Genomic DNA, 23,963 nt, shown 5'->3' on the forward strand with positions numbered 1-23,963 from the left:
GGATATCCACACATATACTAGCTAGTAGAATCTCTGCCTTTTAGTCATTAGTTTATAAATTGTACCCTCAGTATCCAGGTCATAAAAACAAAATGTGAACATGCAACCTTTTGATATGAGTTTAAGGTACTTCACAATTTACAAGGCAAGCGCCTTTCTAATACTGGCGAGTGGTAGTGTAGAATTTCTCAGTCTGGTTGACTGTTTTGTGCACAGCAAGAACATAAGAATGCATAGGACTGGAAGAGACCATTGTGGTTCCATCTAGCCAGTCCCAAAGTTTGAACAATACGCTACACTATTGTGGCTCTAATATGCCTCGACCACTTTCTCTGTCAAATACCTATTCAGTTCCCTCTTGTATTTGCCAACAATGTCTACCTAAAATGCCTCTCTGGATAGTCCCTTCCATATATTCACAACCCTCCGTGTAAAGTAGTTAAATCTAAACCTTTTGCCTTCTTTCTCCTACAGTTCTGCTCATACTCACTTTTTGTAGAGTAATATCAAAAATATTAATTCATTTAATCAATACTCCTTAAATCTTGGCTATCTCAAAGAGATCTTCCTTGAGCCTTCTTTTCTCCAGCATAAACATTCCTACTTTCCACAAGCTCTCCTCCTGGATGAAGTATCTAATCCAAGTATCAATTTAATTGCCCTTTGCTGTACGCTCTGTATCCACTGGACAACATCTTATTATAGAATTCTTTTCAAGTTTTTGACTCCAAAGTCTTTAGCTGAATCAACAAGAGTAAAATTAAGAAGAATCTGTTGGCGATTTGGTTAACCTTGCTTATGCATGATTGCCAATTTATAGACTGCAACTTCACACTTATTGTAAAGAGTGGTAAGAATGTGGAACGTGCTACCATAAGGAGTAGTTGAGCAAATTGCATAGACGCATTTAAGGGGCAGCTAGATAAGCACATGGGGGAGAAAGGAATAGAAGGGTATCCTGATAGGGTTAGATGAAATAGGGAAGGAGGAGGCTTGTGTGGAGCATAAACATCGGCTTAGGCCACTTGGGCCAAATGACCTGTTTCTGTGCTGTAGTTTCAATGTAACTCGACATAAAAAACCATTACCACGGGTTGCAATTGCAGTAGCTTTTGGCCAAATATCTTCTGTGACCCAAAGCCAACTGTTACAAGATATCCACGTGTTCTTCAATGAACCAGTGATCACTTCTGTGCTCTGTATCTTCACTGTGCAGTATTTATCCCATTACCTGACTGGGTGATTCTCTCAGTCTTTGACATGGAAGTGACAGTCTTCCCATCTGCAGATTTTTCTGTTTTGGATACAGTTGTTTCAGACTTTGCTTTCTTTTCCTCTTCTGTTTTCTGCTTCAGTTCCCGTAGTCTCATTTCACGCTCTTTCTCTCTCTCATCTGAAGAGAGGCAAAAAAACACAACTGTAAGAAGTTACAACACCAGAGCCTCTCCAGTTTACATAGACAATGCCCAATATCTAATAAGAAGTTGTACATTAAGGCACAACTCTAAAGATTAGCTCATGGGCTCTTCTGCCCCACACATCTACTGCAGACTTGGAAATCAATCGTCGTTCCTTCATCGTCACTGGTTCAAAATCCTGGAACTCCATACCTAACAGCACTGCGGGAGAACCTTCACTACACGAACTGCAGCGGCTTAAGAAGGCGGCTCACCACCACCTTCTCAAGGGAAATTAGGGATGGGCAATAAATGCTGGCCTTGCCAGCGATGCCCACATCCCATGAATGAATAAAAAAAAACATACTGCACTAATCTTTGGTGATAATACTAAACAAAATTCCTCAAAGTTCCTCAAAAGGAACAAAGTTCCTCGGGGCAGTGTCCTAGGCCCAACCATCTTCAGCTGCTTCATCAATGACCTTCCCGCCATCACAAGGTTAGAAATGGGGATGTTTGCTGATGATTGCACAGTGTTCAGTTCCATTCGCAACCCCTCAGATAATGAAGCAGTCTGTGCCCACATGCAGCAAGACCTGGACAACATCCAGGATTGGCAAGTAACATTCGCGCCAGACAAGTGCCAGGCAATGACCATCTCCAACAAGAGAGAGTCTAACTACCTCCCCTTGACATTCAACAGCATTACCATCGCCAAATCCCCCACCATCAACATCCTGGGGGTCACCATTGACCAGAAACTTAACTGGACCAGCCACATAAATACTGTGGCTACAAGAGCAGGTCAGGGGCTGGGTATTCTGCTGCGAGTGACTCACCTCCTAACTCCCCAAAGCCTTTCCACCATCTACAAGGCACAAGTCAGGAGTGTGATGGAATACTCTCCACTTGCCTGGATGAGTGCAGCTCCAACAACACTCAAGAAGCTCGACACCATCTAGGACAAAGCAGTCCACTTGATTGGCACCCCATCCACCACCCTAAACATCCACTCCCTTCACCACTGGCACACTGTGGCTGCAGTGTGTACCATCCACAGGATGCACTGCAGCAACTCGCCAAGGCTTCTTCGACAGCACCTCCCAAACCCGCGACCTCTACCACCTAGAAGGACAAGGGCAGCAGGCACATGGGAACAACACCACCTGCACGTTGCCCTCCAAGTCACCCACCATCCCGACTTGGAAATATATCGCCGTTCCTTCATCGTCGTTGGGTCAAAATCCTGGAACTCCCTACCTAACAGTACTGTGGGAGAACCTTCACCACATGGACCGCAACGGTTCAAGAAGGCGGCTCACCACCACCTTCTCAAGGACAATTAGGGATGGGCAATAAATGCTGGCCTCGCTAGCGACGCCCACATCCCATGAACGAATAAAACAAAATTAAGCTGAACCTCTTCTGCTCTTGAATAATATTCTACATTGTTGTGCAAACCTGGAAAAACAGATAATGAATACCACTAATAAAAGATGAATAAACATATTTTTCTTTTTGCTGTTAGGACGCCCAGGATGTTGATGGTGGGGGATTTGGCGATGGTAATGCTGTTGAATGTCAAGGGGAGCTACCAATTAATTATCATCTTTTCCATAGTAACACAAAAAAAAACTTATTTTCCTCAAATATAAACACGCAAAAACCTATGAAAAGAAAATATATTAACACGTGTATAGAGTATTATCCAGAGTAATCCTTCTACTCTTACTGATTATGAAGGTGACCCCTACCAATTAACTGAGTGAGGGTATTTTTTTTTTACTATTTCACCTCAGAGAAAATTAGACTCTCCACCTAAATTAAAACATTTTACTCAAATCTGCCACATGGCTGTTAAAAATGTTTTTTTTTTGTATTTTGTGAATATACAATTGTTTTTACTTTCAGAATGTGCACAACAGTTACAAATAGGTTTACAGCTCCTTTCTGAACAGACAGATAATATGTGAATATTGTATAGTATGGTTGTCTAGCTAAGTGGATAAATGAAAGTTATCAGATCCCTAGCACCTATAGCTAGACCTTCTTTGTCACTTGTAAGGGGCCTCTGTTCAGCATCTTGTCTGAAAGACGGCACTTCCGACAATGCTGCGCTCCATCAATACTGTACTGAAGTGTCAGCCCAGATTATGTGCTGGAGTGGTGATAACAATTGAGTCTATAAAGTCATGATATCAAGAAACAAGAAAAGCACACATAAAAAAAGGTTTCCAAGGTTAATTTGCTTGTAAATTCTACACCAGTTCTAATCCAGTGAGGTCATTTGCACCTACTGGTTCACTTATCTGGTTAGTGTGGTCAAGTGATACGCTGAAAGACAAAGTACTCTCTCACAGGAGAAAAGCCAGTTCTGCGATCAGGAGACTTAACAAAATGATTTGTGTACAGCAAGGGATTAAGCTCATAACAAAGATAAAAGTATACAGAGCTGTTCTAATCATCCCCATTCTAACAGATGGGAGCCCTGAACATGTTATCACCACTCCAGCACATAATCTGGGCTGGCACTTCAGTACAGTACTGAAGGAGCGCAGCATTGTCGGAAGTGCCATCTTTCAGACAAGATGCTGAACAGATGCTGCCGGTTCCAGGAGGGCATAAACAATCTCATGGCACTTCTAAGAGCAGCAATAAAGTAACTCAGTGATTGCGAAGTGCACTGGGGACATCCGGAGGACATGAAAGGCGCTATATTATTGCAAGTTCTTTCTTATCATATTCAGTAGCTTGACATGATCTACCTCAACACCTGAGGACCACCATACACATCATGTGGCAAGACAAAATTACTAACAGCAAGATCCTTAATCATACCAAGATCATCAGTATTGAGGCCATGTTGATAAGACCACAGCTATGCTGGTCAGGATATGTCAGCTATATGGAAGATTCCAGAATGCCAAAAAGATCCTGTGCAGCAAGCTGGAACAAGGCAAGCAGATGCAGGGTGGGCAGCGAAAGAGGTACAAGGATATGAAGGTGATATGATACCAAGGAAGAAGATGCTGCCACAGTCTCAGTAAAGGAAGATATAACTGAGATACTGGATGGGCTAAAAATTGATAAAGAGGTACTTGAAAGGCTAGCCGTACTTAAAGTAGATAAGTCAACCGGTCCGGATGGGATGCATCCTAGGTTGCTGAGGGAAGTAAGGGTGGAAATTGCGGAGGTACTGGCCATAATCTTCCAAACATCCGTAGATATGGGGGTGGTGCCAGAAGACAGGAGAATTGCAAATGTTACACCCTTGTTCAAAAAAGGGTGTAAGGATAAACCCAGCAACTATAGGTCAGTTTAACCTCAGTGGTGGGGAAACTTTTAGAAACAATAATCCGGGACAGAATTAACAGTCACTTGGATGAGGGTGGATTGATTAGGGAAAGCCACCATGGGTTTGTTAAAGGCAAATCGTGTTTAACTAACCTGATAGAGTTTTCTGATGACGTAACAGAGAGGGTAGATGAGGGCAATACAATTGATATGGTGTATATGGACTTTCAAAAGGCGTTTGATAAAGAGCAGCACGGTAGGCTTATCATCAACATTGCGGCCCATGGAATAAAGGGGGCAGTAGCAACATGGATACAGAATTGGCTACGAGACAGGAAACAGAGAGTAGTGGTGAATGATTGTTTTTCGGACTTGAGGGAGGCGTACAGTGGCCCCCATGGATCAGAGCTTGGACCACTGCTTTTCTTGATATATATTAACGACTTGGACTTGGGTGTACAGGGCACAATTTCAAAATTTGCAGATGACACAAAACTTGGAAGGGTAGTGAACAGTGAGGAGGATAGTGATAGACTTCAAGAGGATATAGACAGGCTGTGGCATGGGCGGACACGTGGCAGATGAAATTTAACGCAGAAAAATGCGAAGTGATACATTTCAGTAGGAAGAATGAGGAGAAGCAATATAAACTCAAGGGCAGAACAATAAAAGGGGTACAGGAACAAAGAGATCTGGGGGTATATGTGCACAAATCGTTGAAGGTGGCAGGGCAAGTTGAGAAAGTGGTTAAAAAAGCATACAGGATCCTGGGCTTTATAAATAGAGGCATAGAGTACAAAAGCATGGAAGTCATGATGAACCTTTATAAAACACTGGTTCAACCATAACTGGAGTATTGTGTCCAGTTCTGGGCACCACACTTTAGGAAAGATGTGATGGCCTTAGAAAGAGATTTACTAGAATGATTCCAGGGATGAGGGACTTTAGATTCGTGGATAGACTGGAGAAGCTGGGGTTGTTCTCCTTGGAACAGAGACAGTTGCAAGGAGATTTGATAGAGGTATTCAAAATCATGAAGGGTCTAGACAGAGTAGATAGAGAGAAACTGTTCCCATTGGCAGAACGGTCAAGGACCAGAGGACATAGATTTAAGATGATTGGCAAAAGAACCAAAGGTGACACGAGGAAAAACATTTTTACACAGCGAGTGGTTAGGGTCTGGAGTGCACTGCCCGGGGGGATAGTGGAGGCAGATTCAATCATGGCCTTCAAAAGGGAACTGGATAAGTACTTGAAAGGAAAAAAATTGCAGGGCTATGGGGAGACGGCGGGGGATTGGGACTAGCTGGATTGGTCTTGCATAGAGCCAACACGGACTCGATGGGGCAAATGGCCTCCTTCCGTGCTGTAACCTTTCTATGATTCTATGAAGCACAACCTCAAACAATGCATTATATATGTTGATAGCTGGGGAAACTTCACAGCTGACCATACAAACTGGTGAGCAGTAGTACAGGGTGGTGTCAGCTGGTAGGAGCATCAGTATGTAGATCTGCTGAAGGAGAAACAGTAAAAATGTAAACATGCACAGCAGCAGCCTGTTGAACCCAGACAAGCTTGTTTAGATTTGCAAAACATGCAGGAGATTGTGCCTCTCTCATATTGGGCTTAATGGTCAAAAGCACACATCATGATGGATTCTCTTTAAAACAGGATTATAATCTTTGAATATGCAGGAATGCAGCCACTATCTACTGGATTATCAGTTGTGAAAATAAATCTGTGCTGTGGACTGATGTCCATTGAGAAATTAATTCAAACTACCCAGGCACATTTCAGTTAGGACTCTACTTATTTTCAAATGAGACCTTCACCCTGTCTAACAGGGACAAGTAGGAATCCAGATCTCAATAGAGTCTTGCACCATACTTCAATGTCCAGTTGCCTGTCTTTCATTCAGGATCTCCCCACAGTGGCATGTCCAAGACCGGTAACTCCCCATTTGCAGGAATAATCCCACATCCTTTGTGCTGTGCCATCTTGCCTTCTGGTTTAAACCACCTACCTCTCTTCTTTTTCCGAAGCTCCCTCATTGCAGCTCGAATCACCTTCCTTTTTTCAAAATCTGTTGTTGCATCGAGCTTCAGGTGGAGAAAACAGTGTTTATAAAGTAGTAATATTTTATTGAAAATAGATCTTTTGTTCCTCTATCCTACTAAAACTATAAGACTTAGGCTCTCACAATACCTCAACTGGTTAAGTCAGTGAACAGATGTGCCATACCGACCAGCTAAGTCCTAGCTTTGATTTTCAACTTGTGCTGAGTTAGTTAATCTCAATCAGGGTGGCAGTAGGGGTTCTGCAATTGGCCTCAATGATACTGTGCTAGGGAAAATTGGTCTAAGTTACCACTCCTGATCATTGTCCAGCAACCCCTTCTTGAAATGCATGCATGTGGACACAGGGCAAGGCCAGAATCAGATTTGGCTTTGATGCTCATCACAGTGGAAAAGTTTGCTGTGCTCACTAAATAAGCTTACATACGAAGAATGGACTCTTGGGTCAGGTACTGAAGGCTGATCAGCATCCATGAAACCATTTCCTTGCAAGGAGTCAACACCTTCAGGAGCATAAAAAGGGATAAAGTTGACAGGAATAAAAGAGGAAGATTGAAAATAAAGCTAAAAGACTGGGATTGGTGCTTCCTGGGTTAATGGAAACTCAGATGTATATAGAAACTATTGTTAGAGTTTCCCCTCCTTCATGATATATTCCCACATCAGTTTCTCACAGCTGCTTAAAGACTGCAGTACCATTTAGTTACAAAGTCAATAAATCCCCACTAGATTAGAATTTTGTTTTCTTCCCGATCTTACTATAAGTGGCATAGGTCCAGTGTGTCCAATTCTATGATGTGGGCCCTCAATTTTTAGGACCGAGCAAGATCAAGATCAAGATGTAGCTAAATGTACAAAAAATGTTTTTGAATAACTTTAATGAAAAAAAACTCATTTAAGTGATCAATAGGTCAAACAAATCTGTCAATAATTTCATGACAGAGTGTAACATTCGAATAAAAAAAAATCTTCTGGAATTATACTGCACAGGAAAAAATCCTATAAGTACAAGTTATACAGTCATAAAATCATAAAGCAATTCATTTTCTACTCACAAGTCTTTAAATGTATAACACAACTTTTTAATAGGGTAGAGATTGACATCGTATTTGAATACTTTGTGTTGTCAGTCATTTGAAACCTCTATATTATCAATGGGTTGACTCTCTCAAGTCAAAGTTTAGATTAGTATTTTGCTTTGGACCATAGAGATGGATCGTCAGCTGTTTGCTCTTACTCAGTGGACTTAAGAAATTGATCCACTGGTGTCTCATATGATGTACAAATCACTGACAATAAACTACCAATGAACTATGCGACCAGTGGTTAAAAATACAATTAACCGATGAAAACAATCATTAATAACTATTCTGTGCTACCCATCATGGCCTTTACAATAAACACATACCATTTTGTCCAGGACCTCTTCATCTTCAATAGCACTCAGATCCTCCAAACTGGGTTTGTTTTTCTTCTCTTTTGCATTCTCCTTTTCCTTCTCCTCTACACCATTGGGTAAAATAGCCTCAAACTGCTGTAGTGACTGGGCTGCTTTGGCCATCACGGACTCAGTGTCCATCTGCAAAGGCAAACAAACAGGTTCTATTTGCTTGAGTGGTCTGGTTTAAATGTTGGTGCATTTCAAATTCAAGAGCCTGGGTACAAAATGCTCTTCAGCAGGGAGCTCCATTATCAGAACCCCTTTGGAAAGTCAAGTTGTGACAAAGAATTGTAATGATCGTTAACGTCCATTGTTTCTTTCCTTTTTGTCATTTATTTCTGTTGATGTCTTTTAATTGTAAACAATTTTACAACACCAAGTTATAGTCCAGCAATTTTATTTTAAATTCACAAGCTTTCGGAGATTTTCTCCTTCCTCAGGCAAATGTTTCAAGATCTCGAGATCTTGAAACATTTGCCTGAGGAAGGAGAAAATCTCCGAAAGCTTGTGAATTTAAAATAAAATTGCTGGACTATAACTTGGTGTTGTAAAATTGTTTACAATTGTCAACCCCAGTCCATCACCGGCATCTCCACATGATGTCTTTTAATGTATAGTAAAATGCCAACCTATTCCTCCAGCATATTGCAACTCTCAAACTATTCAGAATTTGCACATCAAACAAAAATACCAAAAAAATAAACAGAACTAAAGAGGATAAGCATGTTCAGTTAATCATAATTCTCTGCAACTGGTGCTCAAGTGATCACAAACTGATGGGGTTAGTTGGTTGGATGAATGAGAAGCAAATTAAAAGGTTTATTTTCAGATCACAGCGATAATCATGATAAGTTTAATAAATGAAACTCTGGAAATTACCATGAGCGATGTCATCATAGTAATGCTTAATACATTTGCATCAAATTCCCCTCTCTGCTATTTTAACAAACTCTTTCAGTTTAAATGGGTTAACACTTGAGTTAAAATAGTAGACAGGAATTAGATATGAACTGGTTTGTATATCATTGCTCACAGAAATTTCTGAGCTTAAATCTGATCATACTGGCCAAAGGCAGCTATACTAGTTTAATGAAGGTCACTACCTGGAAAAGTTACATTCACATCTAAAGTAAGAGCTGTGTGAAACCACCATGGGTTATGAAAACTTTGGGAACAAATTAAAACTTGTATGTTCTCTCCATTCCCATAATTGCTCCAACTCAAAACACCAATTTTGTTAGCCTAGTAATCAGAGCCCTTACCCTGCACAAAGATACAGCAGCAATGCTCAGCCAAAATGACTCAGCATTGGGAACTTCTGACAATTGATTGCAACACAAACACAAAATATTATTTTAAAACTTAATGTCAAGTGTGCCCAATGATTACAGAATCAAAAATAGTACATTCAAGGAATATCCAAGTGGTAATTTGCAATGGTCATAGATCACTGGACTTTTTTTTTATTCAGTCACTGATATTGCATTGATTAAACTATCATTCTCTACCTATACATTAGAGGAATACTTGTTTAAGAGTTAAATATTTAATACAAGCAGCACTGCCAAAAGCATGCTGCCTTACTTTTGAGTCTGTGCCCATCCACGCACTTAAATATCAGCATGACCCTTCAGCAATGCTTGTTGGCCTTGCTGCCAGTATTAAAATAGACAACAAAAGACGAGGAGCACTTATTTAGTAAACTGGAACATTTTCTTGGCTTAAGTGCTTAAGTTCACTGTAGCAATGCAGGCAGCTGTTCTGCTCTACATCACACCTGTGTCAACACTGGCAACATTACCACCAAGAATATACCTCTGTAATTCATACCAACAGCGTTATTTCTCAGTAATTGCACCTGATAAATGTAGCAATTTTGTCACAATTGCCCATCCTTCAGTAAAAGTTTTGTCACACAGCAACCATCAAGGAGTGCACTGGCTATCAACTTCTACCAGGACTGTTCTTTGATGATCCTCACAGGATAACAATTGTTGTAGTGAGCCAGAATTTGCTGTCAAAATAACGGCAAGGCTAATGGCGCTCGTTGTTATTTATGGTTAAATGGTACAGCAACTTCAGGCGAGGAGCAGACTCGTAGTTAAATGTGAATATCCAAAAGTTGCAGTCCAAGTTGCACTGCTTCGCCATTTGCTTCGCGAGAAAGGCATCTCGCCCTTAGCCGCCCCTTTTTTTTAGGAACTTGCTGTATTCTAAATTCGCCACAGAAACTAAAGTCTTGTCATTATAAGCGTAAGTGCCCTTTTAACGACGTGATAAGTGTTAATGACTGACAATCAACCTTTCTGGCACCGAAAATTATCTATCACAAGTGTGGAGTCTCATTCCTTCAGGTTTTGAATTTTTGCGCCGTTATCAGCTCACACTTTCAGCAACTTTGTGGGCAAAAATGTTTTGATTTGAAGGATGCAAGGGCAAGTCTCACTAACAGCAGACACCCATAGATGCCCTGCTGCAGCAAATTCTGGCCCAATAACAGAATTGTAATGTCATCTTGGGTTCAAAGTTATAAACCACTATTGCAGTTTATGACAAAATTTGAAACTGTCAATTAGATACTTGATTCATAGAATCATAGAATCATAGAAGTTTACAACATGGAAACAGGCCCTTCGGCCCAACATGTCCATGTCGCCCAGTTTATACCATTAAGCTAGTCCCAATTGCCTGCACTTGGCCCATATCCCTCTATACCCATCTTACCCATGTAACTGTCCAAATGCTTTTTAAAAGACAAAATTGTACCCGCCTCTACTACTGCCTCTGGCAGCTCGTTCCAGACACTCACCACCCTTTGAGTGAAAAAATTGCCCCTCTGGACCCTTTTGTATCTCTCCCCTCTCATCTTAAATCTATGCCCCCTCGTTATAGACTCCCCTACCTTCGGGAAAAGATTTTGACTATCTACCTTATCTATGCCCCTCATTATTTTATAGACTTCTATAAGATCCCCCCGAAACCGCCTACTCTCCAGGGAAAAAAGTCTCAGCCTATCCAACCTCTCCCTATAAGTCAAACCGTCAAGTCCCGGTAGCATCCTAGTAAATCTTTTCTGCACTCTTTCTAGTTTAATAATATCCTTTCTATAATAGGGTGACCAGAACTGTACACAGTATTCCAAGTGTGGCCTAACTAATGTCTTGTACAACTTCAACAAGACTGGCAGTAGGCAGTATGCCATTATTTACTTTATATATAAGTCTTTATCCATCCTCCATTTTCTGATATAAACTGTGCGCTACGTATAACAGAATGTGTAGATGCATCTGTGCTGTATTAGCTGATCTCAGCTCGCACTGTGGTAGGCATACCACATTTGGTCTTAGCATCCCTAAGTTAGGAAAAGAAAGATAGCTCAGCTCCCCACTCCAAATTGATGTGACAACCTCTGCTGGAAATGGATGTGCGTGGACCTCAGGTGAGAACAATATTAGGCTCAACGGTGATACTCTGTGGTAAAATAGCTTGCTGACATTCACTAGGAAGAAAAAGAGATCATTACGCTTCCAGTATCACATCACTTTTGATCCCTCATATACTTATTGTTCATTACTGACGTTGTCCTTACTTGGTCATAACACTCCAGACATGCTTCACAAGTAGAAGAACAACATGGATACATTATACGCAATTGGCAACCGGGAGAGACAACAACAGACGCACAAGGGTTTTCTCATTAGTTTTGGACGTACATCGGAACCCATAAACACTAGTAATTTGCCCCAACTATCCATTATTTAATATGTAATTTGTTCCCCCAGTATCTGGAAAAGCCTCAGTATCTGAATTTAATTGCCAAACAGATTTGAATGACGCTCTTATTAAAGTAAAATTACTACCCATTTACAGTGAAAGTCTAAGTTCTAGTCTTCCATTATTGAACCCATAAGGAGCAACAGAATGTACCTTAATCATCCATGGAAACTGCTACATCCTGTAAATAAGTACCTAATCTTCATCTGCTTGTTTTCCCCAGATTCTAGCAATTACCTTTGTATCAAACGCATTCATTTGAATTCAACTACAGGAAAATTAGCCTGTCTCAGGATCCCAATCCTTTTTCAGTATGCAGTCAGTTTCATGTCTGGTGCCAGCTTGAAGTGGCAGAGAATACAGCACCTTCTTTGGGTTAGAGGTTTCCAATTAGTCTCTGAATCAAAGTCAAGTTGAGCTGACTGTTTACTCGAAATGAATCCACTGTTTTCTAAGTTACACATCCGTCAACCAAATCTAGATATAGCCCGGACTCTTGAGACAACTACTCCTCTTTTCCCAGACGACATTCCAACACAGATAACAAGCTGCTTCAAGCAGGTGAGAATATTTTACTGTTCTTCAAAATAAATTGTACTCCATTTTTGGTGATCCCTATAACTCCTGATTCAACATTAAATCGCTATAGTCCTAAGGATCATATTCAAGCAACACAAAACATATATTTAAACAATTCAGTCCTCACAAGATACAGGATTGCAGCACTCATTTCTTTTTGTTGTTTTGCTTTTTTGAACTGTACTGGGTTTCTTTTTTAAGTGATGGACACAAAGGGTTTCAAAAAGATCCTTCAAATACAGAAGAAAGGACACATCAAGGCAGGGTGCCCAAATGTGTTCGAATTGCACTAGCAATACTGAGAAGTTAATAAACATTATATCGGGAGGCAGGGTAAATCACAGCCTTTGGACAGATCACACTCTTCTTTGTTTCCTTTTGCTTTTGAGGGCATGATTGCTTCTTTGCACTATCTATAACCAGAGGGCAGATAGGTGATCTGCTGCTGCGTCTCTGGCTTTGCTGCTCTGAGGTCAGCTGCTAAAAAATGGCACTCCTGACAAATTTCCAGGAAACAAACTGGCTTCTGCTTAGCATCCCAACTGAGACTGGGAACTTAAGATTGTGGATGTAGCAGCTGCAAATCCTCTGCCATTCTCTGGCACCCCAACATTACTCTCACTTTCAACAAGAAAATGTCAGCCCTTGGTGCCACATCACAATAATCTCAGCAATTCTTAAATTTTTCTGTTCATTATTCTTCCATTTCTATATTTCCAAGTCCTAAAATAAATTTTGTGAGATGCACAATAAAGAATTTGTTTGCAGTATGAAAACTGTGAAGGAGAGAGTACTCAAGAGTACTGAAACATGCCACTAAATTTCACTGATGGTGCATGTGGATCAGAAAGTTCATTTTTACACTCCATACTTTCAATAAAATGACGACTCAGAAGTTGACAGATATGTCCAGGGCCTTGCTATCTGATCTATCGGTCCCTTAAATAGTTTGGTTTTCACAGCCTTGCATTGCTCATGCTTGTATTTTTTTTTATTTGCTTCAACATAACTTCATTCAAGTCAGGCCAGTATAACTTTTCCCTAGACAAGAAAACTGTTCGACACAAATCTCATTAAAAACTCCACATATAATCTATAATCTGAACCTTGATGCGTGTTTTGTTTAACAGACAGTGGTTATGTGTTTTACCAATCCGATAACAGAAAGTATCGATATCAATCATATATTTATTTTGTGTTTAAAAAAAAATTCCCCAAATTAAATTTTATTTTTTAAATTGCTACGGGCAGAAAGCAATGAGCTGCTGCTCCTCAGTCTGTCAGGACTCCAGCTAGAAGCAACTCCCCCAGCTGCTGTTGAATATATTTGATCCTTGCTCTCAGTGGTAACACACAGAGTGTCAACCTGACACCAGGATATACCATATGAACAAATCAGCAAAGAGGGAAGAGCCTAGCAATTACCACACCTTGGCACATATTAACACAACAACCAGGGTCTCTCAGGCCAAAAAAGTATCACCTAACCTCCCAACAGCCTTAAAATGTTATGATCAAATCTACTGCAGTGTAGGACATTGAGTTCTAAAAGGCAAGTTTAGGACATAATGCCAGGAAGTATTTCTCTATTTACAGGGTGATCATTAGCTGGAAAAGGTTGTTAGGAAGGATGGGTAAGGCTAGTATATTCAGCACAGCATTGGAGGCATGGAAGCCAATTGTACTGCATCATCACAAAGGGGTTGAACAGTTGGCTCAGTTATGTTTAGCAAATGAGCCACACGAGGTTTATCTGTAAATTTAATACATTCAAGATGCCAGCCACACTTGGACTGAGGTAAGTAATATCAGGGACTATTAACAAGACCCTCCATGCTTGTAATAATCCACATTAAAACTTTACAAAATAAAAACATTTATTTTTGCTTAACCAAAAGTTTAACACAATATAAAGTTTATTCTACTCATGTAGATTTTCTAATGACCAATAATTTCCTTCTTGCTCTTGATACGAACAATATTCTCTACTGTATAATCCATTAAATAGCCACAAGATAACAGTCTGTCAAATTGGAAGAAGTTGCACTTCTAACAGCTGCCATTTTGACTCTTACAGTGAATGCTCATCCACTGTTATGTGATGTGCAACAGATGCACTGACCCAATCACCATCAATCACAAGTTGTTAAGAATGGTCTCCTACAGTAGATGGCAAACTGAAATATCCACCACTCTACAGGACGAATTCCATGATGCAGAAAAGAGAAATTGAATCTGTCCCAATGGTAGGACATAGTGCATTTCACCCCCAACAGCAGATGCAGTGTCAGACCATTATCTTCTACAAAGATAATACATGTTAACTTCAGTGTATCCAGCAATCCATTTCCTGGAAAGAATTTTGCTTTTTCAATCCTGTTTATGACTTTTGTTTCATCCATATTTGCAGCAAAATAAAACAGTCCTAAAAATATAAATTCATATTTCTCAGTTGCATTCAGGGAGGGGATACAATTTCGAACTATTAGTCATGGCAGAGCTGTATTCAAAGATTTGTGGCTTCCTGTAAATTTAAAACCCTTTTGACAAGTGCCAGGCAATGACCATCTCCAACAAGAGAGAATCTAACCATCTCCCCTTGATATTCAACGGCATTACCATCGCCAAAACCGCACCATCAACATCCTGGGGGTCACCATTGACCAGAAACTTAACTGGACCAGCCACATAAATACTGTGGCTACAAGAGCAGGTCAGGGGCTGGGTATTCTGCTGCGAGTGACTCACCTCCTAACTCCCCAAAGCCTTTCCACCATCTACAAGGCACAAGTCAGGAGTGTGATGGAATACTCTCCACTTGCCTGGATTAGTGCAGCTCCAACAACACTCAAGAAGCTCGACACCATCCAGGACAAAGCAGCCCGCTTGATTGGCACCCCATCCACCACCCTAAATATTCACTCCCTTCACCACCGGCGCAGCGAAGATGCAGTGTGTACCATCCACAGGATGCACTGCAGCAACTCGCCAAGGCTTCTTCGACAGCACCTCCCAAACCCGCGACCTCTACCACCTAGAAGGACAAGGGCAGTAGGCATATGGGAACACCACTACCTGCACATTCCCCTCCAAGTCCCCTGACTTGGAAATATATCGCCGTTCCTTCATCGTCACTCGGTCAAAATCCTGGAACTCCCTACCTAACAGCACTGTGGGAGAGCCTTCACCACACGGGCTGCAGTGGTTCAAGAAGGCGGCTCACCACCACCTTCTTAAGGACAATTAGGGATGGGCAATAAATGCTGGCCTTGCCAGCGACGCCCACATCCCATGAACAAATAAAAAAAAATCTTACAAGACGATCTATAACGGGCGGTCAATCTGCCAATGCACGTTTGGTGCCCTGACGAAGTTGAATTTCACTCCCACCATACCAGTCAACCCAAATTTTATTTATTCTTGCTATGTGTGGTGCAGGTGTGCTCAATGTGTTTTGCCCAGGTGTTTCCTCCTAGTTAAAATGTGTGGTGTGTATCTTTTACTTCCGAACAGTATGCTCTTTCTAAGTGTATCCCAAATGTAAGAAGGAAATGAGGGTGGATGGATGGTTGCTGGGTGTTAGTATCTACCTCCTTATGGTGGGTCAGTAAATGGCCCTTCATCTCAAGGCACCATGGGTACTACTGCAGTGGATGCCTGAGCCTGAATGCTATGTGACACATCTGTAATTATTTGAGCAGGGCAGCTGGGTAATACGGTTGTGGCTTTGCACTGAAAAAGAATTGTTATCATCTGTACCAGCTCCTGCTATTCTCCTGCTGTTGGTCACTCCCTCCGCATAGCCAGAAATCTGTGCGGGAGAAGACCACCGGGTAGCTATGAGGTGGTTGAAGCCTTGCATTATCTAGTTCCATATTATCCTTCTTTATACCATGTCTGCACTTATTTATGGGATGCAATGGAAACTAAAATCAGCCCCAGTAGTTCTGGTTTCATATCTACAAAACAACTAAAACTGAACAAGTAGACAATGTGTCAGTCAGCAAGTGAGAATGAAAACCACCAAACATGAAATTGATAACAGGTCAGTTATTAACAGCTGCCAACCAATAGCTATTGATAAAAAGGCACACCAATCAAATTGCTCAAAATATGTTTAGAAAATCATTTTAGCCACCACCTTGGACTCTCCTACCTGAAAAGTTAGCTATGGAAATAAGGTTTGTAACAAAATAAAAACATAAAATTTGATAAATATTTAGAAGAAATTATTAAATTGTAGCTATATGATAGCATTTTCTTTGTTTAAAATGAGTCTAACAAAGTTTTTCAGAGAGGCCTGTACCCCTCTGAAAAGCCTAAGGCTTGAGCTCATGGGCTTGCCTGTCATCACTGGCAGTTGAAGAAAATTAACAACTACAACGCCCATGAAAAACGGTGCTTACAATTCCCAATATCCCAACCTGAATTAGTGCGAACAATGTGGAGAAAACTTCCAAAGTGATCAGTACGATTCTTTGCAGGCAATGTCTACACAACATAGCCTAAGAAAGGCTGTAACAATAAGTCATACATCGAAAAGGTACCAGGTTTGATCTCCAGGAAGTGCTGAATTAGCTGATCTCTGCCATGGCAGCAGTGGATACTACAATTAGCCTCAGTGTCTCTGGACTAAGGAGGGAGAAAAAGCATCTATTGGTCCTTCTAAGCACCTTCTTACCATTTTACAGTGAACTTTGCTGCAAAATGCGTGTGTGCTGGTGTTGGCTGAGGCAGGATCGAGCTCAGCTCTAATGTCACCTAGAGTTGAATAGCCTGCTGACATTCAGGGTGTCCATTTCCGTGCAGTTTCTCCCACTCGTTCACTAGAACTTCGGCAGAAGAGTCATGGAAATCATAGAAGAATGGTGTAAACGGTGTTTACTCCGTTATTCTGAGTTTCTGCGGTTCTTCCGAAGAACATCTGCAGAAATTCACCCCCTCACATTATGGGATCACACAAGAAGACATCCCACTTTGGTCAGGTATGGGTGGGTTACTGGCAACGGTAGAATTGTACTTCTCACGCGTCACTGCCCCTGATGGGAGGGGAAAGAAAACATATCAAAATTTTGTTTCCATTTCCATATTAATATAAATTGTGTACCAATCACATGGTGAAGTAATTATGGGATGTCGCAGTGTTACTACTGGACATGGTAAAGTCATGTTTAAGAGATAAATAGGGATAAGAATTTTAACTGAAATATATAAGTCAACATTTGGCAATAACAAAATCAGAACAAAAATAGTCATGCTTTGACAGCATTAACATTTGCAAAGCTGTTGCATCCCACAGTTTATATTTTATCTAATTAAAAACCCAAACATTAGTATCAAACAATAATCTTGCTACATTATCTAAAGCTTTTCTCTTAAATTATTTCAGAACAGGTTTTATTAAGCAAAGCAATATGCTTCAAGGTCAATGGACTCACAGTTCACTGCAACCCAATTTCAAATCTGGCTGGCTTTCATTCTAACAGAATACGTCTCTTGAATTCCTCATGTCATAACCCAGGGAATAGAACATCATTCTCCCCCATGTTAACAAGCACCAATCAACTGCTTGTAGCTTCATCCAGTGCAAACCGTGCCCGACTACCTCTTCAGTATCAAACTCTGGATAAATATATGGAAAGTCAGCATTCAAGAATCTCACTTTTCAACTTGAACCATCTCAGTGCTGGACTCCATGGCTCAAGATAATAATGGCTACCCAGTTTTTACCATGGATCAAAAGTGGCCCAATTAAGATAAAAGAAATGCTTATGCAGCAATTATCATTAATGAAGCACAACATCTACAAAGATACTGTAGAATGTGGTAACATTCACATCTTTGCATTCAGTGACTGTAATCAGAAAGATAGCATCAGAGTTCAAATCAGACATCGCCCAGCTCCCTCCACCCATACAACAAAACAACTAATACATATTAGGTGTACGCCAAGAAACTCCTAAGCATTTTTGAATGTAGCAAAACTCTGCCTTATTACTCACAGCCTTCATTATCGACATTCAACAGATGTGTCACAAGCAAATTTCAATGGAGTGGTAAATTATTGGAAGACAAAGAGGAGCACTGTATTTGAATTTTTGTATAGATAACAGTTTCTCTCTACAGTTAGTGAAGAGTCTCACTTTTTATTATTTTTTTCAACCATGGGTAACTGTCTTCACAGGGTGCAGTTCCTCAGACTGCTAGATACAGAGCTGTGCCATCCACTGTAAGGATACCTGCTGCTAACGTACCACAGGACTGGTACAGCCAGTAACAATATTGGTCAGCTGCTGCCTCAAGTCTCCTTGCATTTCCTTATAGGCATATCACAATGCTGACCTAAAGAGATGGTGCCATGGACTGGCAAATAGGGCCTCCTCTGCGATCATCTCATTCAGCATCACTTCCAATTTAAGCAGCCATAAAACAGAGGATCAAGTGCTGGGCTGCTTCATTGTTTGCCTACAGACTTGTGTCTGAACCTTGGGTTTCCCTTCCCTTCCCTTCATTTTTGCTGATCACTTTTTTGCACTCCCTTCAGTCTTGGGAAAGGCTGCCAATGAGTTGAGATGCCTTTTGAGCTTTTCCAAAGGCTGTAAGAATTTATGTTCTCTGTTTCTTCCACTTCCCTTTAAATTTCACTTATACACAACTTTCTGCTTCCACCACCTGCATTTATCCAAAATCTGCACTTGGAGCTGTGAATAATTACGCAAACAGTCTAGCCCTGAAGACTCGAGTGCCATTAGCAAATTACCTTCTGATGAAATTTCCATCAGTTCTTAATCACAAGAACATAAGAAATAGTAGGAGTAGGCCATGCGGCCCCTTGAGCCTGCTCCTCCATTCAATAAGATCATGGCTGATCTCCTACCTCAACTCCGCTTTCCCACCCTATCCCCATATTCCTTGATTCCCTTAGTGTCCAATAATCTATCGATCTCAGTCATTTAGAACCAATTTACGCGAGTACATAAAAATTGGCCCCAGAGTTTGATAAAAAGGAAAAAAATCATAAATAAGAAGCGAACAAACACAGAGAAACAAGAAAGATGGAAAGAATGAAATCTCAGTGGCTCCACAAAGTCATTAGATTTCTGTCAGTTGACTAATACAGCATCTTGAGAATTCTGCACGCTATATTTTTTCATTGCTGACCTACTATAATATGATTTCTGCAACGATCACAGTTTTTCTTTAGTTATCTAACACCGCCTTCCAGATGTTAGGGCATAGGGTCAATATTTACAGAGTTACCTGGGACGGTATCAGTATATGCAGGCAGTATCCCACAATGGAAAAATTTGAAACCACTGTCGTAAAGGGGGGAAGGGAGAAAAATGTGTAACATTTAGTTTTTTGTAGCAGAAGTTTATTTATTAAGTAGTTGTTCATTAATGGCCTGCTGTTTTACATTCCTCCAAATTTTGCTCTAATGTTCTTCCCCGATTCTCCTCTGCTTAAAGTGGAAATTCAGTTTCATGGCTTCCTAACCCTAACTTAGAAAGTAAGTGTACATAGCCTATTTGATTGTGGGAGGCAGCAACAAAAATGCACTTTTTGATTTGGATTATTTATAGGTAGAATCAGCATTTGGGCTAAATCCCACGGGCACTTAACTTTTCTGTTGAGAAATATCCTATCAGCTCAGATACCAGAAACGCTGACTTACTAAGAAAAGCACATTGGATTCTCTAAAGTGTTAATTGACCAGAGTCATCACATTCAATCACAAGCATCCTTGCTACTGTCAAAGGTTGGATTTCCATTTCAGTATTGAAGTGAAGCCTTCTGTGGATGGCTGCTGACTTAATGTATTATGAGAGATACAGTTGTTTATTGCCTTTTGTTTCAGTATAACTTCGAAGGAGTTTGCGTCATATTTTTGTGGGTAAGTTTGCCTGAGAAAGACAGTCCACAATCAGTCATTGGCTTTCCAGCCAGAGAAGAGCTCGTTTTTTGAGTTCTGTGCCGACAAGCAGAGGAGCTTGGTCAGTTAGAGGCTGTGGAATGTTTCACAGTGTAAACCCTGTTGATATTTTAAAGTCGACGTTTAGAATGAAGTTAAGTAGTACCTTCATTATTTTATGTTTTGAGGTGAATAGAGAAATGATTGATTCACTGTGTTATACTGTTTACTGTTTATTTAAATGCCTTATGTAAACAAAATCACTTGTTGGTTCAGAGCCTCAATCTCGGTCCAGTAAGAGTGTATATTTGGGCCATTTTTCAAAGAAAGGACAATCAAGTGGTGGAATATGACACTTCCAATAATAGCCGCGTACAGAGTAATGGTTCCCTGATGTGATCTCTGGGCCTCACTATTGTTTACCTAGATATTGGACAGAAAAAGGTTGTAGGGGATGTGAGTGGTCAATGACGGCGAATCCAAGAAAATATCTATGTAAAAACCCAAAAAAACATGGAAAAGACTATCAGAGTTTAGCCTGGCCCATTGTCAAATCATCCATACATGCACTTTCTAGTATGATTTTACTTCATACAGGAATGGAAATCCAGGGATTGTTCTTATTCCTATCCTAGAGATGCTGAAGCCAATTCCAGGAAGATGGTAGTCGTTGTTGGAGGCCAATCATCTCAGCCCCAGGACATTGCTGCAGGAGTTCCTCAGGGCAGTGTCCTAGGCTCAACCATCTTCAGCTGCTTCATCAATGACCTTCCCTCCATCATAAGGTCAGAAATGGGGATGTTCGCTGATGATTGCACAGTTTCAGTTCCATTCGCAAACCCCTCAGATAATGAAGCAATCCGTGCCCGCATGCAGCAAGACCTGGACAACATCCAGGCTTGGGCTCATAAGTGGCAAGTAACATTCGCGCCAGACAAGTGCCAGGCAATGACCATCTCCAACAAGAGAGAGTCTAACCACCTCCCCTTGACATTCAACGACATTGCCATCGCCGAATCCCCCACAATCAACATCCTGGGGGTCACCATTAACCAGAAACTTAACTGGACCAGCCATATAAATGCTGTGGCTACAAGAGCAGGTCAGAGGCTGGGTATTCTGCTGCGAGTGACTCACCTCCTAACTCCCCAAAGCCTTTCCACCATCAAGTCAGGAGTGTGATGGAATACTCTCCACTTGCCTGGATGAGTGCAGCTCCAACAACACCCAAGAAGCTCGACACCATCCAGGACAAAGCAGTCCGCTTGATTGGCAACCCATTCACCACCCTACACCACCAGCGCACTGTGGCTGCAGTGTGTACCATCCACAGGATGCACTGCAGCAACTCGCCAAGGCTTCTTCCACAGCATCTCCCAAACCTCTACCACCTAGAAGGACAAGGGCAGCAGGCACATGTGAACAACACCACCTGCACGTTCCCCTTCAAGTCACACACCATCCCGACTTGGAAATATATCGCTGTTCCTGGGTCAAAATCCTGGAAGTCCCTTCCTAACAGCACTGTGGGAGAACCTTCACCACACGGACTGCAGCGGTTCAAGAAGGCAGCTCACCACCACCTTCTCAAGGGCAATTAGGGATGGGCAATAAATGCTGGCCTTGCCAACGACGCTCACATCCCATGAACGAATTTTTAAAAAACTCCCTCACCCAAGTTGTGAAAAAAAAGATTTACTTGTGGAACAACAATGCAGCATTACAGTTCTACTGACAACTCACTACAGTAGCCATTCTTCACATAGGAGTATGACCTACACCGTGAGTGTCAGCAGGCTATTCAACTGAAGAAACATCACAGCCGAGTTTGATTTCGTCCTTCCCAATGACAACATGAACTTTCCAGGAGTCACTGGAAAGCGAATGAGTGGAATTTCTATCCAATTTTGCTCCTCGCCAGCCCAGGAAATGTTGAGGTCAATTGTGGCATCCCAGCCACACTCTGGCAATGAAGAAATAAGTAAGTACAGATCAAGAGTGGAACCTTCTTGTCTGCCTAGCTCATGATGATTGAACCTTTCAGATGAGTTCACACTAGCATCTGTTTGCTCCTGAACCAAATTTTAAGTAAAAAAGATTACATTGCTGTGGTTTTTAAGCAACTAATGGGTCTACATGTCTACATATTGAATACTGTGGTACCTCACTGTGCTGACCCAAATCTCCTGAGAGGAAACTAAAGATTACTTGTGTGTGGCCTGATAAATAAGTGTTATATGGCAAACAGGAAAGATAAGAGTTTAACTAATAAAAGCATGAACAGTACTCAATGTTTGGACACGCAGGCGTTTATCAATCATTACTCACCAAAGAATGACTTATCAAAGCAATGAGATCGGGTTATATTTTGCACAGAGTATAATAGGCACAATGATCAGACAGTTTCCGAGAGGTTAGATTTCCCATTTATTTCATACAGCTTCTAATCAAACAAACAAGTTTTGATGAAAATAAAATTTAAATAGTAACTTTAAAAATAGAAAGCAGTATTATGTGGTTTTTCCCCCATCATTCCTTGCACACACACAAGGTCCTAATCTTGGCAGAGTCATTGGGGAAAACCCATGCATTTCTCTACAGGAAGAAGGGAAAATCAGAGATAGGATATTACTCCAGGCACTTCCCAGCAATTACTAGAAGCTGACATAAGAGCAGCATAAGGGAGACCTGGAAGCAAGTCGCTTGTTTGCCTTTATGGCTTTCTCAGCCTGACCAAGTTGTGTGGCAGGACTTAAAAAGAGAGAAGCAACAAAAAGGAAGTTGGATGGTGGAGATAAATTATCAACTCTGCCCAGGATACACAAATCACAAAGTAGCGACGCAGGTTAATAAGGTCATAAAAAAGGCAAACCAAGCACTGGGGTTTGTTTTTAGAGGGATAGAATTGAAAAGCAGAAACGTTACGTTACACTTGTATGGAACCTTGGTTAGACCATGCTTAGACTACTGTGCACAGTTCTGGTCTACATATTATAAAAAGGATATAGAGGCATTAGAGAAGGTGCAAAAAAGATTCACAAAGATAATACCAGAACTAAGAGGATATACTTATCAGGAAAGGCTGAACAGGCTGGGGTTCTTTTCTCTAGAAACGAGAAGACTGAGGGGTGCCCTGATAGAGGTCTTTAAGATAATGAAAGGGTTTGATAGGCTAGACGTAGAGAATATGTTTCCACTTGTGGGGAGTCGAAAACTAGAAGTCCATTATTTTAGATAGTCACTAATAAATCCAATAGGGAATTCAGGAGAAACTTCTTTATCCAAAGAGTGGCAAGAATGTGGAATGTGCTACCACCAGGAGTAGTTGAGGCCAACAGCATAGATGCATTTAAGGGGAAGCTAGATAAGCACACGAGGGAGAAAGGAATAGAAGGGAATGCTGATAGGGAGGGAAGAAGCTCGTCTGGAGCATAAACGCCAGCATAGATCAGAATGGCCTGTTTCTGTGCTGTCGACTCGATGTAACT

At 41.1% G+C, this 23,963-nt stretch overlaps 1 protein-coding gene across 7 annotated transcripts in view; it reads right to left on the reverse strand.

Moving 5' to 3' along the window:
* smtnb (smoothelin b) overlaps positions 1–23,963 on the reverse strand; it is a 314,089-nt gene that overhangs the window by 39,299 nt on the left and 250,827 nt on the right. For all 7 annotated transcript variants that reach the window (XM_068005958.1, XM_068005961.1, XM_068005960.1 and 4 more), the window contains 3 exons: positions 8,178–8,348; positions 6,718–6,793; positions 1,232–1,393 (listed from right to left, as the gene is read on the reverse strand). In XM_068005958.1, the coding sequence (XP_067862059.1) occupies positions 1,232–1,393; positions 6,718–6,793; positions 8,178–8,348 (409 nt within the window). The remainder of the gene's footprint in view (positions 1–1,231; positions 1,394–6,717; positions 6,794–8,177; positions 8,349–23,963) is intronic.

Source organism: Heptranchias perlo, chromosome 25, assembly GCF_035084215.1.
Source record: "Heptranchias perlo isolate sHepPer1 chromosome 25, sHepPer1.hap1, whole genome shotgun sequence".
Lineage (NCBI taxonomy): Eukaryota > Metazoa > Chordata > Chondrichthyes > Hexanchiformes > Hexanchidae > Heptranchias > Heptranchias perlo.